We start from the raw sequence: 17,023 nt of genomic DNA, 5'->3' as shown, positions 1-17,023 counted from the left end.
ACACTGGTACATCTTAAGAAATAGATGACCTGTAGTGATTTCGAAATCACATGGTCAAAGGTCAAACTCGAAATAGGAAGATACTGACCACTCAATATCTTGAGAACCCTTTGCTTGACAGACATCAAACTTGGTACATTGGTACATCTTAAGAAGTAGATGAACCTTAGTGATCTTGAGGTCACATGGTCAAAGGTCAAACTGGACATAGGAAGATACTGACCACTCAATATCTTGAGAACTTTTTGCTTGACAGACATCAAACTTGGTACACTGGTACATCTTAAGAAATAGATGAACCTTAGTGATCTTGAGGTCACATGGTCAAAGGTCAAACTGGACATAGGAAGATACTGACCACTCAATATCTTGAGAACTTTTTGCTTGACAGACATCAAACTTGGTACACTGGTACATCTTAAGAAATAGATGACCTGTAGTGATTTCGAAATCACATGGTCAAAGGTCAAACTCGAAATAGGAAGATACTGACCACTCAATATCTTGAGAACCCTTTGCTTGACAGACATCAAACTTGGTACACTGGTACATCTTAAGATAAATTACCCTTAGTGATTTTGAGGTCACATGGTCAAAGGTCTAACTGGACATAGGGAGGTACTGTCCACTCAATATCTCGAGAACCCTTTGCTTGACAGATATCAAACTTGATACACTGGTACATCTTAAGAAGCAGATGACTCCAAAGGATTTTGAGGTCACATGGTCAAAGGTCAAACTGGACATAGAAAATACTGACCACTCAATATCTTGAGAACCCTTTGCTTGACATACATCAAACTTGGCACACGGGTACAGTATAAGGAGAAGATGACCCCTAATGATTTTAAGGTCAAAGGTCAAGGGTTAAACTGGACATAGTAATATATTGTCTCCTATACTTTAAGAATTATTTGATTGATTGACACTAAACTTGGTACACTGGCAAAGCATAAGGAGTAGATGACCCATATTGATTTTTAGGTCACATGGTCAATCCACTCCTGACATAGGAAGATATTGTCTTCTCAATATTTTGAATTGGTGATACTACTATAAAATTAGATGATGCATGTGTATAACTCTTTTCAATTTTGCACCATGGGGCCATATATGTTTTACAAGCATCTCTTGTTTGGATTTGAATTAATAGTTTTGAAATTTTTGGATTCTGTACTCATTGATGTTTGGAGAACATCTGTAAAGATCCCAATTGAGAATTATATAACAATTTATTTTCATAGAAATTAGGTTTGTGTAAAGGACAATCAAATATAATATGAAATTTACTGTATAAAAAGAAGTGTTAGTACACATGATGTGTTAAACAAGATACTGAGTGCTAGAATGACATTTCTTTGGATTCTATGTAGAAGTATCCTATATACAAATATTGCTAGTATAAGTTCACCATCAGTATCGTTATAATTCATTGCACACCTTTTTACAGAAACTAAAGAGTCGAAAGGCCCAGCTGGAGAGAAATTCCCATTTCTCGACCAAGGACAAAAAAAAAAAAAGATTAAAAAGGTGCTGACTAAGGAGGCAACGTCTCCAGAAGTAACGGATGATGAGGAAGCCACCCAGAGGAAGGTCTTACCATTTATATGGGAGTCATCCCTGCTGCGTAATGTTAAGTGTCACCTGGACAGAGAGTATGCTGAATCTTTGCAACTTCAATCAAAGAGACAAAAAGCCAAGGCCATTAGAAGTAGAACGGAAATGACTATGACCCCACCACCTAGGAGCATTCAAGAGTGGGCCGTTTCCTCTACTTATAAATGATGCTATTACTGTTAATAGTTATATTTAATTTCCTCATTTCTAGTTCACCTGAGCCAAAGGCTCAAGGTCACAATTAATACTTTTATACCATTATAACCAGTTTTTATGAAATTTTAATAATGCTATTGAAGGAGAATTGCAATTTTTCGGATGTTTATAATTGACACTGTTTAAGTATGTCTAGCATCTTAAAAAGTGTGATGACCTATATATTTCATTTGATAATTTATTAATTTTAACTTTAATAAATTGAAATAAATGCATTTTTGATACTTTTATCAGAGAATATTGCAAGTATGGAGTTACCTTGATATATTTATACAGATTTGTTCTGCTTTAGTACTAGTGTATCAGTATAATTACATCAAGTTCATTTGTGTGAATATTATAATATTTAAGAATGAATAAAACTGTCAAATTGTGGCTTGTATTCTCTGTACAGTAGAAGGTCTTTGAGCATCAAGTTGGAAACTTGATATCAAATGCACGTGTGCAGAAACCATTTGCATATTAGTAGTTTATGCATGCGGAAACTTGATGTAAACTTTGTGGAAACTTGACGTAAACCATATATAAACCAATATAGTTTATGTATGCGTAAACGTATGATAAACCATATATGCATGTTGATGGTTTACGCCTGCGGAAACTGATGATAAACCATATGGATGTCAATGGTTTATGGCTTCGTAAATTCGCGGAAACTTGAGGTTTCAGCAAGTTTCCGTTGCGGAAACCATATGGATTCGTGGACACCCTAAGTTTCCGGAGTGCGGAATCTTGCTGAAACTTGAAGTTTCCAACCGGAAACTTGCCAGAAACCTTATGTATGCCTAAGTTTCCCCAGTGTTTCAGCCTTGCGGAAAGTGCATTTTTCATCATGTGTGATTTTCATATTCTATATTCACAGAGACAGACAAGGTCATCAGTGCTGCCCTGGATCATTATTTAACCATACTGTACAGGAGTGTCAAAGCAAGAGAGATAGTCTCACGACATTAATTGAACTAATATTTGATATCCGGGAAACTAAATTCAATTTCCATAAATGTTATTACCTTTATTATCGTTATTAAAAAGTATATCCTTCTTATTCACACAGTATGTCCAGCAGGGTACATCGGCCTAAACTGTAGTGACATCTGTCTACCTGGGCTGTATGGAGTGGAATGTCAAACAAAATGTCCATTAGAGTGTAGCGTAACATGTGACCATACGACGGGGAAATGTTCGGACCAAACAGGTAGGAATTATTTTTTTTACGTTTTTAAATTGTTTGAAATAAACCTATTAGTTTCGTAAAGGTATCATATAGTTAAAATGTTAGAAAATTAGAATTCTGAACTTTCTATGAATTATAAGGAAAATATCACTTATCTTCCTTTTTCCTTTGCTTATTTTATTTCTCTTCCATAAGAATTCATATTCACACATACGACGTTGTGGGTGAAGTAACATATTTAGATTAATATTTGGCGTTCAACACCGTATCAGCAAGAGTTATGTAACGTTCCATATCCATTTCATGTGTTGTACGTTTCTCACAAAGTGTGTTACAGATGTCTGAACTGTTAGATAGCTGTTCATGGGATAAAAACCTGGGAATATCAAGTTAAATTCTTCTGAATTATATCATTAGTATTATTCTAAAGCGTCTTATGGTAATTTGTTTTATATAAGGCACTTTATCAATTTTATTATCATAATTCTAAGTCTATATCGTATGAGGTATTTCTTTAAACTTTAAAGACTGTGTACAGTATCTGAACTTTATTGGTAGATATATTGTGTATAGTTTACCAAGCTTGCCATAGTGGACTAAATTTCATGAAAAATAAATATTGCTATACCTTAATATGTGATGCTTAATATCAAAGCACAACGGAAATATTATCTAAACTGATTGTCTTCAAGCGGATGAGCGAAAGGACATATCTACAATCAATGTCATACCACATTGTATCTTTTCTAAATATAGATGTTTAATAGAATTTGGTATATGATTAAAATATGCATATTTTTTCTAACATTGCGAATTCAACTATTAAAATGCACTTGTATTATATCTATATCTATTTCAGAAAACCCTTTAAAGACCCAACTTTAAGTTAACGCCCCCAAATTTTACCTGTGTCGCGATCAATGATAAGCCGCTGGTCAATCAAACTTTTAACAATAGAGCTTAGGTTGATTGACGTTTGCAGAGACCATGGTCTACAGCTACCTGAGAAAGATGTTTTGATAACAATCATGGCTAATGATGACCAACAGTCTTCAGATCTCGAGGAAAGCCCCAGTATACCTGAGTTTTGATAGCATTGACTCGCACCTAGAATATTTAATTTCTAACGTCCCCTATACAATGCAATTTATCATCGTATTTTCTCTTTCCATCTGTATACATGTATTATAGATTAAACAATCAGAAATCAAACAATAAAAAAAACCCAAACAAACATAAGTTATTGGAATATTTTCTATTAATGATTTATTGTGGCTTTATATTTATAAAAACATGAACAATTCTTTATTGGCGCAGCACATCAACATGTATAATGGTTATATTGCCCATGCGTAAAACTGTTACCGTAGTTTAAAAAATGCTTCTGTTTGAAATTATCACGGCTTTATATTGAGAGAGAGAGAGAGAGAGAGAGAGAGAGAGAGAGAGAGAGAGAGAGAGAGTTACTGAGATATTTCTATTTATAATTTATCACGGCTTTATGTTTATATATATATAGAGAGAGTTATTGAGATATTTCTATTTATAATTTATCACGGTTTTATATTTATAAAGAGAGAGAGAGAGAGAGAGAGAGAGAGAGAGAGAGAGAGAGAGAGAGAGAGAGAGAGAGAGAGAGAGTATTGAGCTATTTATAATTTATCACGGTTTTATGTTTATACAGAGAGAGAGAGAGAGACAGAGAGAGAGAGAGAGAGAGAGAGAGAGAGAGAGAGAGAGAGAGAGAGAGAGAGAGAGAGAATGTGTAAAACTGTAGCAATAATATAGATGAAATAATATGGCATGGCAATAGTGTTGCATACGTATGACAATAATTACTCATTTAGTCAATGATTGAGAGTAAGGGAGAGAGAGAGAAAAGGGGGGGGGGGGTAGACTAGCTATGTGTTAGCTTTTGTTTGGGATACCATCGTTACACAAACACTACGTCCACAGAAACCCTAAAGAAAGAGAGAGGAGGGGGTGTAGACTTCGTGTCAGTTGTTTGGGATGCCATCGTTACACAAACACTACGTCCACAGAAACCCTAGAGAGAGAGAGATGGGGGGGGGGGGAGACTTCGTGTCAGCTTCTGTTTGGGATACCACCATTACGCAAACACTACAGACACAGAAACCCTACAGACGGCCCATATTGAGGGTTATCTTGATCATTCTTCATTTGGTTGTACATGTACACATATCTACTTGGATTTATTCATTCTCTCGAAACATGGATATTTTACCTACAACACCTACGACACCGCGAACTCCCAGGACACCAGGAAGTGCCCGGAAACGCCGGGTAATATTATATTTAGGAAAATATTTATATACGATATATACCAATTTAATAAGAAGTTTTAAAAAGCAAAGGTTTAGAAATGGGCTAAACCTGTCATTTGCAATACATAAATATGACCAAGTTTGAAGGTTTACGGGAAATAGAAATGCGGTATGCATGTAGGTAGAAATTTAATTTTTTTTGTTGTTGTTGCACAAATCAAGACACTAAGCATAATTTGTAATAACCTGAGAAATATCCTGTGTATATCATAAAAATATACACAACAACCGATCTCTTGGCCAGGTAAATTCCAGGTAAATAACATTGACCATGGATAAGCTCCGCCCACATTCAGTCATCCGTGGAGCAACCGTACGGTGATTTTTTGGGGTCTTTAACATCGATGCCAGCAAATGAAAACACTTCTATTAATAGCAATGCAAACAGTACTTCATTTGGATCATTGTTGAAAGACACAGCAAATAGGAAGAACAACATCTTTGACTTAATAACTGGCAATTCTCTTGTTAGAGAAAACAACGCATGTCCACCCGGAACGTATGGATTCGATTGTCAATCACAACGTCCAATGGAGTGTAGCAGTGTTTGTGACCACACGACTGGAAAGGTTTTCATCCATAAAGGTATCAAATAACTGCAGTGTTTTACGAAATTGCAATCATAAAAACAATTGCATATTTGCAAGAAATATTATATATAGGACACGTACGAGTAACGAAATAACGTGATATAATAATGATTCCACAACTTTAACTACTCTTCGAATATATTTTGCCAACTTAGCTGGTGCATCAATCGAATTTGAGTGATGAAACTGCGCATTAGAAAATCATTGAGAACATTCATTAATACGGTTATGGAGATTGTTTATATTCCCGCACGTAAACGCTTTTTTTCTCACCTTGCTGGGTACTAGAGTTCTCTAAACGGAAATAGCATCTTAAAACTTGTGTAGTAAAGATAACAATCACTTATCAATGCCGTACATACCGCAAACAAAACAAAATGAAAATAAGAGCAAACACATACCTACATAAATCAAGACAAATAAATATGTTGTTGCAAATTAAACGAATACTTTCAAGAAAAAAACAACGCACAAACATTTTCAAAGAAAGGGTGTTATTTTTCTAACGTTTAAATTGTTTAAATAATTTTAAACACTAAAGCCACATTGCAAATTTAATAGAAATTAAGTAATTTGGGAAGTCACTCGTCTCCCAATAACAATATATGTTAAACTTATGCTATGATAGGCTATGATACACGTCTTCGTTATTTCACAATTATTTTTTATACAGCTGGCTGGTTTTAATATTATAGATCGGTCAAAATAGATTAGCACTTTTACAATCATTTCCTAGACTTATCGTTATATCTAAACCAATAAAACAAATCATACAAGCTTATTAACTAACATATTGGTATCCCCTTCCACTTGATATGTAAAATTGTGATTATTAAATTCAAGGACTTCACAGGAAGTGCATTCAATGTATTTAATAATTATCACCCGAGTTTAAATTCAAACGTTGAATATGTGTATACAATACATGTGGAGTTTGTACTTTGTGTATGCCATAGCCGAGATGGAGACACCTTGTGATCGTAGGTGAGTATAAATGTGTATGTTTTGTCTTTATCTCAGCACTCCAATAATGTCCTGATACCATGACACAGGATACAGTATATATGTTCAATGCTATAGTGAATATATCAGTTGTTAAAGTAAATGAAAGGCTGACATGTTTCATTACTTATCAATACATCGAAAGGTTATCATTCAAACGCTGTCTCTCTTGTAACCATAGTTACCGTTTTGATACACTGTACCCCCTTACGATATATACTGATTTTCATACTTGATATCCACAGAGAGAGACAAGATCATCAGTGCTGCCGTGGATCATTCTTTAACCAAACTGAACAGGAATGTCAAAGCAAGAGATATAGTTTCATGACACTTATTTTGATAAACGTTTGATATCTGGGGAAACTGAATTCTATTTCGATGAATGTCATTACATCCTGTGTCGTTATTATAAATTGTATACTTCTTATTCACACAGTATGTCCAGCAGGGTACACTGGCCTAAACTGCAGTGACATCTGTCTACCTGGGTTGTATGGGGTGGAATGCCAAACAAAATGCCCATTAGAGTGTAGCGTAACCTGTGACCATACAACTGGAAAATGTCCTGACCAAAGAGGTGGGAATAATTTTTACATTCCGTGTAAGCTAACCAGCAATATGAGAGGTGAAGATAACGAACAGTGATCAATTCCATAACTCCTAAAAGGAATACAAAATAAAGAGATAGGTAAACGCATGCCTCCTTGACATACTTTATGAAAATAAGTTGCAAATCATTATCATGCGAGTTTCGCAATCAATATAAAAATGTGCCCGCGATCAAACATTCTTTTCTTTTTTATATTTCAATTAGAAAAAATGAAATGGTGAAACACATGACATATGTGATATGCTATAAAATGCATACAGTACAAACAATTAAAAAAATATTATCAGAAGATTGTTTGGTTCCGTTGCCTGTCAGCTTTTTACGCATCGTTTGGTTATGTTTGATATGTACTCAGTTGGATTGCTCTGATTTCATTATTTACAACTTTTTCAAAACATGTGTTGGTTTGGGAAAACAAACGGTGAGATAATTATCCAAAATATGGTAGGCCTGGACATATAATGGCGAATATCTGCAAAATATATGTACTTGCAAGGCTATACTGTGTCTGATTCTTTATTGAACCTTGACTTGGACATGTCCAAAGAAATGATTGTAAAATATCAACTCCAAAAGAACATACATCTAAACATACCACAACTACGGATTACTTCATTTACCTAGTCAAGACATAGGGTTGGCGGCAGGTGTGACCGGTCGACAGGTGGTGCTTATTCCTCCTAGACACCTGATCCCACCTCTGCTATACCCAGTGGTTTATGTTTCCGCATATCGTTATTTTGTATACCTCATAGGAGTTCTTAGATTGATAAATGTTCGTTACCTTCATATTTCACGTCTGAAATATATCTCATCATAATTAGCTAATCTTCAAAATGTAAGGGCAAAATATTCCGAGATTATTGTCTACAAGCGGTCAGATATAAAACAGGGTAATGCCACTGTATGTCCTATTTTAATGGGCGTATTTGATAGTATAGTTATTGACTGGGTTCGAAGACAACAGTCGTTTTTACCCAAGAAAGGACTTTGTGGTTAAAGCAGTAGACAGAGGGCAACAGATCTGTTCGAGGGTGAAACAAAACAGATGTTGTCTGAGGAACCAGTCAATATTGTCTTGTTATACGCCTTCATTTTTAGGCTGTTTTAGTAGATGCACATGGTTTGTTGACTTTGAAATTGACAGTGTGATTGCGTACATTTTGCATCGTATCTACTAGTTTAAAAGAAAACATAACCAGTGTCGAAATTGATAATTATATTTTTCGTGTTTCTGCTCTACTTTTAATCTAACGGATTCTGTATTTCACCATCAGTAAACCTCGCCATTACGTAAATAAATCAGCAGAAGAAGAATCATGTGACTTGCATATAACAGCTTTAACAAGAAGAAAAGAAAAACAATGATCCTTAATGTTATACTTTTTATGGTCTTCTTACCTCTACTTTGAAACATCAATTGAATTTCGTCCCCAGTTGCTTCCGCAAAATGTGCTTCCGCCATTTCTATTTTACCAAACGGGAAAGGAACACTCGAGTTAGTGCCATTTGACGTCATCGATCAACAGTCGTTTTTAAGAGTCGAATTTAACAGTTCCTGGTCCAATAGTCGCCAGAACAGTTGAAATATTGAACATATTTTCGTAAGAAGTTATACAGGAACTGTTTTATAGGAGTATATCAATATTAGATGTTTGTATGACAATTGAAATAGTATAGAGGAACCTTTCAAACGCTATGAATTAAACACTAAGGTGTATTGGTGCATGTACACGTCAGTTGCTTTAAATGTATATCTATTTCAGAAAATCTTTTGACATCGATGCTAGGAGAGGAAGATGCTTCTTATAATACCAAAACCACCACTTATTTGTTTGAATCGGTGTCGAAAGGTAATGGGAATGATGCACATTACTACATGAAAACTTCTACCGAAACTTCACCAACTACGAGTCATGGTGTGAAGAAAACCAACAATATATATTTAACAATTATTATTGTCATTATTTGTTTAGGATCTGTGTCTGTGATTTTGTTATCGATCCTTTTGATCTTTCATCTAATACGCGCCTTACGGAAAGAAGAAACGCCACATGTACCTGACGAAAACCCACCTTCACCGGTGCATCCATTGTATGAATCAATCAATGAAGATTTCTTCGTACCTTCCATCCCAGTGCGATCAGTTGAATCAGATCAATGCTGACTGACTAATTGGTGGAATATAATGATATTATGCCAAAAAATTGTTATATTTCCTACTTCTTTTCAACTGTCAAAGATAGATACATACTCGCTTTCTATAAGAACGTTATGCAAAAGAGTTATTTAACATACATCTTAAATGTACAAATGCAAGAACATTTAATTATATTTTGTTCCTGACATTTTATTATTATTACTTTCTGATGACTAAATGTAGATATCTATGAATAACGTGACATTGATATCGTGAAGGTTAGTTTTCATTTTACCTATGTTATTTTTTTCCGATGAAATATTTTCTTACGAAATGATCTTATTCACCTGTCAGATGAATATCTTTGATACAAAATAGTTCTAGAGTCTGTAGAGTATGGGTATTAATCAATCTGACCGTGTAAAGCACACAGTCCACTAACAAATTAAAATATATCTGTGGTGCAGTAAGCTTATTGCGAACTGTAAAACCGATCCACGCCAGACACCAATAACCGGGTGACAGGTTGTATTGATAAACCACATCGTTATAACGACCATAGAATTAGTGAATTTCTTACATTCTTCAAGACTGTTGTAATTCCTGTAACATCAACATGTTGGGCAGTAGCTAGCCTCAACTTAAAAACTTATAATACCCAGCAGTCCTCTTGCATATTGAATTAATTGAGAGATATGAAAACCATATACAGGTGATGACGGATTATCGCTACATAAATATGGAATGTTGATGATGGAGAAGGTGAAATAATCCCGTTTTTATAATGTTGAGATGTTAGTTTGCCGTTAACATCCATGTTTAATAAAATATCCAATTGCAAAGCAAATTTGGAAGACTATGCTGCATCTTTTATTTCTAGTTCACTGGGATATATCGAATCGACATATGATATAAAATGATTACTTTTAATAGATAAAACGTCGTCAATATATCTAAATGTTGAGATGAAGACCACAGCAAGAAACTTGATATATTCAATTACAAATCAACATATTGTATCTGCTTTGTATATTAATACAAATCAAACCAAATACACGTGGTATATACCACACTATTTAGTGTCAGCAAATGAGGATAGAATAACATCGATTAACTGTACAGGAAAATAAAGCTATACGGAAATGATGATTCCCCGAATAAAGAGCATTCCAATTCATTCGTGAACATCCATAATAAATATTGACAATGACAAATGTTTTAAAGTGACCCGTTAAGCACACATTGAGAACGATTTTGAAGTATAGCAAAAGTAGAACAGGTGCAAGTCAATTCACTCTCAGACTATTAGTCTATCATATGCCATCTGATTTTCACTGACAATAAATGGATGGAAGGACGGAATTCATCACGTTTGATGTGTTAATCTGAAAATACTACATCCATTGACACTTTTAGCCAGCATTACCCGATAAAACAATATCATTGTCATGATAAATAAATCTGTAATAGGTCGATTTCAATATACGTCCGGGCTGTTTCCTTTTGAAGAACTATCGTACATAGTAAGGCGCAAAACAAGTTGTTTACATGCGGAAGTGTGACAAATATTCACCACTGCAAATTTAAATATACTCAGTAAGTTTCTCGCACGATGTTTCACTACCTGAATTCATCTGATACACAAACTAAATAAGTGATAAGTATTCAGGGAGTAATTAGATACATGGAATTCTTTATATATCGTATCATATCACGTTATTTCGTTGATCGTAGGTGTCGTATCCAGGGTGTTCCTTACAAATATGACATTGTTTTCATGTTTCAGCTTTAATAAAACATTTCTTTCGATAGTATTTTCTATTTCCTACATTTATATACCGAAAACAAAGCCGTTTTAAAACATAGTATCGTCCTCCACACTGACTGTAGTGTCACTCTGTTCCACTAAGGCTTTCACTAAATGTACTTCCTACACAGAAGAGCTTTTTATATCGAAATTGACGTATCAGAAAGGGCACTGAAGTAGTGATACAATAATTTTGTTTTAAGATTGCATTGAGCTGAACTTAACGTTTAATTCATTTTGAATATAATACGAGATCCGTTGATGCTCTCCATATTGAAAAACCTTTTGATTTATCGAAAGAACCAGAACCACAAAATACTAAAATTTACCCTTTCGACAAATTAATGAGACTTTCACTCTGGGATTTATAGGTTATAGAACACTTTATTTTATAACTATATCTTTTCTAATTTTCGTTTTACAGTCGTTCAAACTTGTGTATTACTTTTCAACAGAAGACCTATATAACATGATGATGTTGACATTATGAGAATCACAGTGTAATGCACAAAAAATGGACGCATAGGTTAATATATATTTTTAAGGGTTATTCTGGTTGTAAATTACAACCGTTAAAATGCTAGGAACTTGTATATTTTCTATCACGATGTTTAAATTTGTGATATATTGCCCCCTTCCCCATTACATAAAACTTTACATTTTTTCGCCCGCTGTATTGGACATAATTGAAAAATCGTGATCAAAAATTAAAATTCCATGCAGTGAAAGGACCACAGGAAATGGTATTGTTTTTACCGTGTATCTCAAAGACGGGTTTATATTTCCAAGTTGCATATATCTATTCGTATTAATTTTCATCAAAATTGATATTAATTGACGATAAAAAGAGAGACAACTGTATAATTTTGGTTAAACTTGAGTAATTATAGTAACTAATTAGAAAAATGGATTTTTTAAACATCCGCCTCGTAAACTATTTTTTTAAAAATAAAACACGGTGGACTTTTAAAATTGTCGGCACCTCTGAAGTCTTAATTTTCTGTACGAGGTAGACCTTCAAGTCCACGGAGGATTTCCGTGGATATCTGACATTTGTGCCTCCTTTGTGCCACGGTCCACCTTCGTATGATAAAACAAAGAAATGAATAATAAACGAAATATTAGTGGGTGGAAATTAAAATGTATAAAACGGCGAAATGTATATAGAACTATCATACAGATTTGATAACTTACTTAAATTGTTCACAAGTTGGAGTTTGCTATTCGAAACAATTAATCTTAATTACCCTTAACTTATGACGTTCGTTTTGTATTAATTTTTCACGTTTATATGTTTGAAGCAGATAAAATGTTTTTAAAACCCCCAGAAATAGAATGGACAATATCGTTAAATGGATTTTGATTATCTCTAAGCAGAAATCTCAACATGTTTAATCAAGATTATTTGATTTTATATCAAATAGTCAACTATTAATTTAGTACAGGTTTCCACCCGGGCTGTCACCCTGGTCGCCCTTAACAATTATATTACAATGGTATTACCTTACGACTACGTTATGGTACGACTATGCTACGGCACGAGTTAATGAACAACAAACAGTCCCCGGATGTCGTGCTCTTTTTCAAAATCCACCGAACAAGAAGGACGTCTTTTGTTTTCGACAGCCAAAAAGTCGGACATCATTGTTGTCATCCTTTAGGACAATGCCACCGGTTAGGACCAGACCAAACACCCGAGCATCTCGGAAAAGAAAAGAGAGCATCGGAACGCCCGCTAGAGGGAAAGGGAAGTGGTGCAAACAAAGCACCCCGGTGCCCCCTCCATTACCACGTGGTCCACCACAAGACCAGCCACTACTGCCTTACGTATCTGACGAAGAGATACCTTCATCAGCTACATTAGACCCTAACACCACGTTATGCTGGGTGAGTCATTTTTCTCCCACCCTTATCAACAATTAAGTTGTTACGATTCATTGGGCGTCTACATCCCGCAACGAATTAAAACTCAGATTTGGGAGGGCAAATTCATAGACCTTTCCCTTCTCATTAAAACCACCAACGAATTGCAAGATTACGATTGACAAGGTGATATTAAGGTTAAGGAGGGGCGGTTGTGCATCGTTAAGCCCAAGACCAATTCTTACCTCAATATAGACATGTGGACTTCCGCTTTTGTCATCTTCATTAGCATCATGCTAGAAAAGTTTCCGACACGGGCGCAAGAATTGCTTAAATATCTGAGGGACATTAGACTTGCGGCGTCTAGGTCTAACTATTGGTTTCGATACGATGAGCAATTTCGTCTCAGAATGGCCAGTCAGCCACAACTGTCGTGGGGCAACATCAACCAAAAATTTTGGTTGTTGCACATTTCAAATAGGTCAGAAACCCACACCCGCAACAATGCTCATCAGAACCAAGGCAGTCATTTTAATCAACCAAGCCGTTCTGCAGTAATGTACTGCAACCATTTCAATAAGGGAGTAAGTTACCCTTTCTTCCCCAGGTGCAGATACAAGCACGCATGCAGCAAGTGTGGAGACAACCACCCAAGCAGCAGATGTCCAAAAATAACAGTCCCATATATTCTTTGGGAGCAACACCCATAAAGTATTATAATTTATGCACACATTTGGAAGGATACAGGGACGGCAAATTTATTCGGGACGGTTTTCTACACGGTTTTAAACTTCAGTATAGAGGGCCTAGGTCACCACGCGAGTCCAATAATCTCCCTAGCCTTAATGCTAATTTAACAATAGCTAACAATAAAATTCACAAAGAAGTTGCCTTAACACACGTGGCTGGCCAGTCTTCATTACAGTACTTCTACAACGCAAAAAAGGTCTCTCTTCGCGAAATGCAGTCTCATTGCTCTACTTAACTTTGCTTGCAAGGTCATCGCCCCAGGACGAGCCTTCTGTCGGCTCATCAATTCAACTATCGGCATCACTAAACACCATCACAGAATCAGGGTAACAAAAAACATCAAAGCAGACCTTGAGGTCTGGAGCAATTTTTTAGAGTCTTACAATGGCATTTCTGTGATTTCGCTTCAACCTTGGGTATATGATGAAACAATTCAATTGTTTACAGACAGCGCAGGGGGGCCAAAGGGAGGTTTTGGTATTCATTTTGCGGGGAAGTGGGCACATGGGTCCTGGCCAAGTAGTTGGGCCGAGCAAGACATCATTAGAGACATGACTTTTTTGGAATATTTTCCAGTGGTTGTCGCTCTCACCTTATGGGAAAACCAGTTTGCTCATTCCAAACTCCTATTTCACATTGACAATATGGCAGTGGTCCAGGTTATCAACCAGGCTACATCCAAATCCGACCGGGTTATGAACCTGGTTCGTAAGCTAGTATTAACATGCCTCAAGTCCAATATCTGTATTCAGGCGTCATACATCCCAACCAAACAAAATTTTATAGCAGACTCCTTATCTCGTTCACAGTCGGGCAGATTCAGGCGACTGACACCCCAAGCAGACCTGTCCCCAGTTCCACTGCCACACGACATCTGGCAAATCTAAAGCTGGAGGCAGATCGACTTCTTCACAGATCATCAGCACCATCTACACAGAAAGCATATTCGGCTACGCTTAACAAATTCCACAATTTTCTTGTTCAGTTCCATTTACACCCATTTTGGCCAGTCCCAGTCACACAGTTACTACATTACATTGGGCACCTTTCACTACAAAACATGTCTTACAGGACTGTATCACTTTATCTAAATGCCATCGCCTACCAGCATAAAATATATGGCCTTCAAGATACAACCAAATGTTTCATTGTTACCAAAACCCTTGAAGGACTGCGTAGGTCAGCAGGCGTAACCAAGGATATCCGTATTCCTATATCCTACGAACTTTTCTGTCGAATTACCCACTCCCAACCCAATGTATGTAGGTCTGCTTATGAGTCGGCATTATTCTCGGCGGAATTCAACATCACTTATTATGGTTTGCTCAGAGTTTCTGAAACAATTGCACTACAACACTCTGACATTACTATTGTGCATCACAGCCTTTGCCAAATTATCATACAAAAGTCCAAAACGGACCAGATAGGCAGCTCTGCCAAAGTGGATATCACTCCACATCATAACTCCACGCTTAACCCAGTTGCGACCATCAGTCAGTTCCTGCGCCTTCGAGACCGAGTATCCAGAACCGGCCCCTTGCTAGCACACTTGAACACTAAGCCCTTAACAAAATATCAGTTTCAAGCAGTACTCCAAAAATCACTGCAATTCATAGGAGTATCAGGTTACTTTAGGTCACATAGCTTCAGAATAGGCCTGGCAACAGAATTAGCAAAAATGGGCCTTTCTGATTCTGAAATCAAGGCCAAGGGAAGATGGCGATCTGCTGCATATTTAAGTTATATCCGAAGATAACTCTTTAATTTATTAGATGTTCTCCTATGCTAACCATACCAAAGTTATTGTAGGTACCCCTACAATTTGGATCCCTGGATCATCAATCCCTTTTTGGGCAGGACACCATGCAGCAACCCAACGACCAGGGGGAAGTAACCTTAATCTACATGTTTTAATCAATTGGTTTGGTCGCAGGGGAATGCATTGGGACCAACTGGATAGTTTGGTGTCTGAACATTTACTTCATCTACCCCCACCAAAATTTTTGCAAATACATCTTGGCTCTAACGACCTTACTACACCTGCATTGACAGGCATTGAGCTTGTCCATAGAATCCAATGTAGCTTGTACCGCTACAATGTACTTCTTCCCAACACCACATTAATTTTTTCATCAATGTTACCCAGATTATATTGGCACGGTGCCCCACTTACAGCAGGTGGCAAAATCAATAGCAAACGCATCAAAGTCAATAAGGCTATCAAAAAGTTTATTACCCAAGAAGTCACTGGCTGTTATATTAACCATACACAACTATCAGGGTTTCAGAAACTCCCCTGTTCAGGCACGATGGTACTCATTTATCCAAAACAGGTCTAGACATCTATCTAAACAACTTGCAATCTGGGATTCAGTTGTTTTTAAATAACACGTCTAACATCTACCCTTCAGAGTAGCTCAAATTAAGTGTTCAATTCTTCTTTTTGTGGGGGGACATAGTGCCTATGTCCTGTGGCGGGGACTGGGGGATACCGTAGTGTAGGCTGGGATCAAGTGACCCCATAACCTGGTGGTCTCCCCACCCTGCATACAAAGCAGGGGGGCGTGGCTCAAAGTAACAATGTGTAGTTGTGCAAATATGGTAACAATCGTGGGCCATGGCCTGCCAGGGCTGGTCCCACCTCCACCTCGTTCAAGCAAGGGGAGGCCACAGTCTGGTAAATGTAAAACCAGGTGGCGCTGGAGACAGGGAGAAGGGCGGTCCCACCTACACTGGTCCAGAACGTGGTAATCGTTCGGATCAGGCACTTGTGCTTACACTCGACCTCCTTTGTGCCCATACTGTCTTGGTACAATTGCATGTATCCCCCTGTCCCCCACAAAAATTGCGGCCTTTTTCATCCACTTACAAACCTTGTTCCATTCTCGTGTAAATTGTTCTGTTGT

The 17,023-nt window shown here is 36.7% G+C and overlaps 1 protein-coding gene across 7 annotated transcripts in view; it reads left to right on the top strand.

Annotated features, from left to right (window-relative positions):
• The window catches only part of LOC125654515 (multiple epidermal growth factor-like domains protein 11), a 139,025-nt gene that overhangs the window by 2,855 nt on the left and 119,147 nt on the right, over positions 1-17,023 (top strand). For 2 of the 7 annotated variants that reach the window (XM_056144401.1, XM_056144403.1), the window contains exons 1-2: positions 5,100-5,937; positions 7,384-7,524. In XM_056144401.1, coding sequence (XP_056000376.1) covers positions 5,697-5,937; positions 7,384-7,524 — 382 coding nt within the window. In that variant the 5' untranslated portion in view covers positions 5,100-5,696. Of the gene's footprint in view, positions 1-1,450; positions 1,758-2,695; positions 3,029-5,099; positions 5,938-7,189; positions 7,525-9,323; positions 9,968-17,023 lie in introns of those variants that run through there. The other 5 variants (XR_008796960.1, XR_008796959.1, XM_056144402.1 and 2 more) reach the window with 5 other exon arrangements.

The sequence above is a fragment of the Ostrea edulis genome, chromosome 7 (genome assembly GCF_947568905.1).
Source record: "Ostrea edulis chromosome 7, xbOstEdul1.1, whole genome shotgun sequence".
Lineage (NCBI taxonomy): Eukaryota > Metazoa > Mollusca > Bivalvia > Ostreida > Ostreidae > Ostrea > Ostrea edulis.
This window is presented reverse-complemented; position numbering and strand designations above follow the sequence as displayed.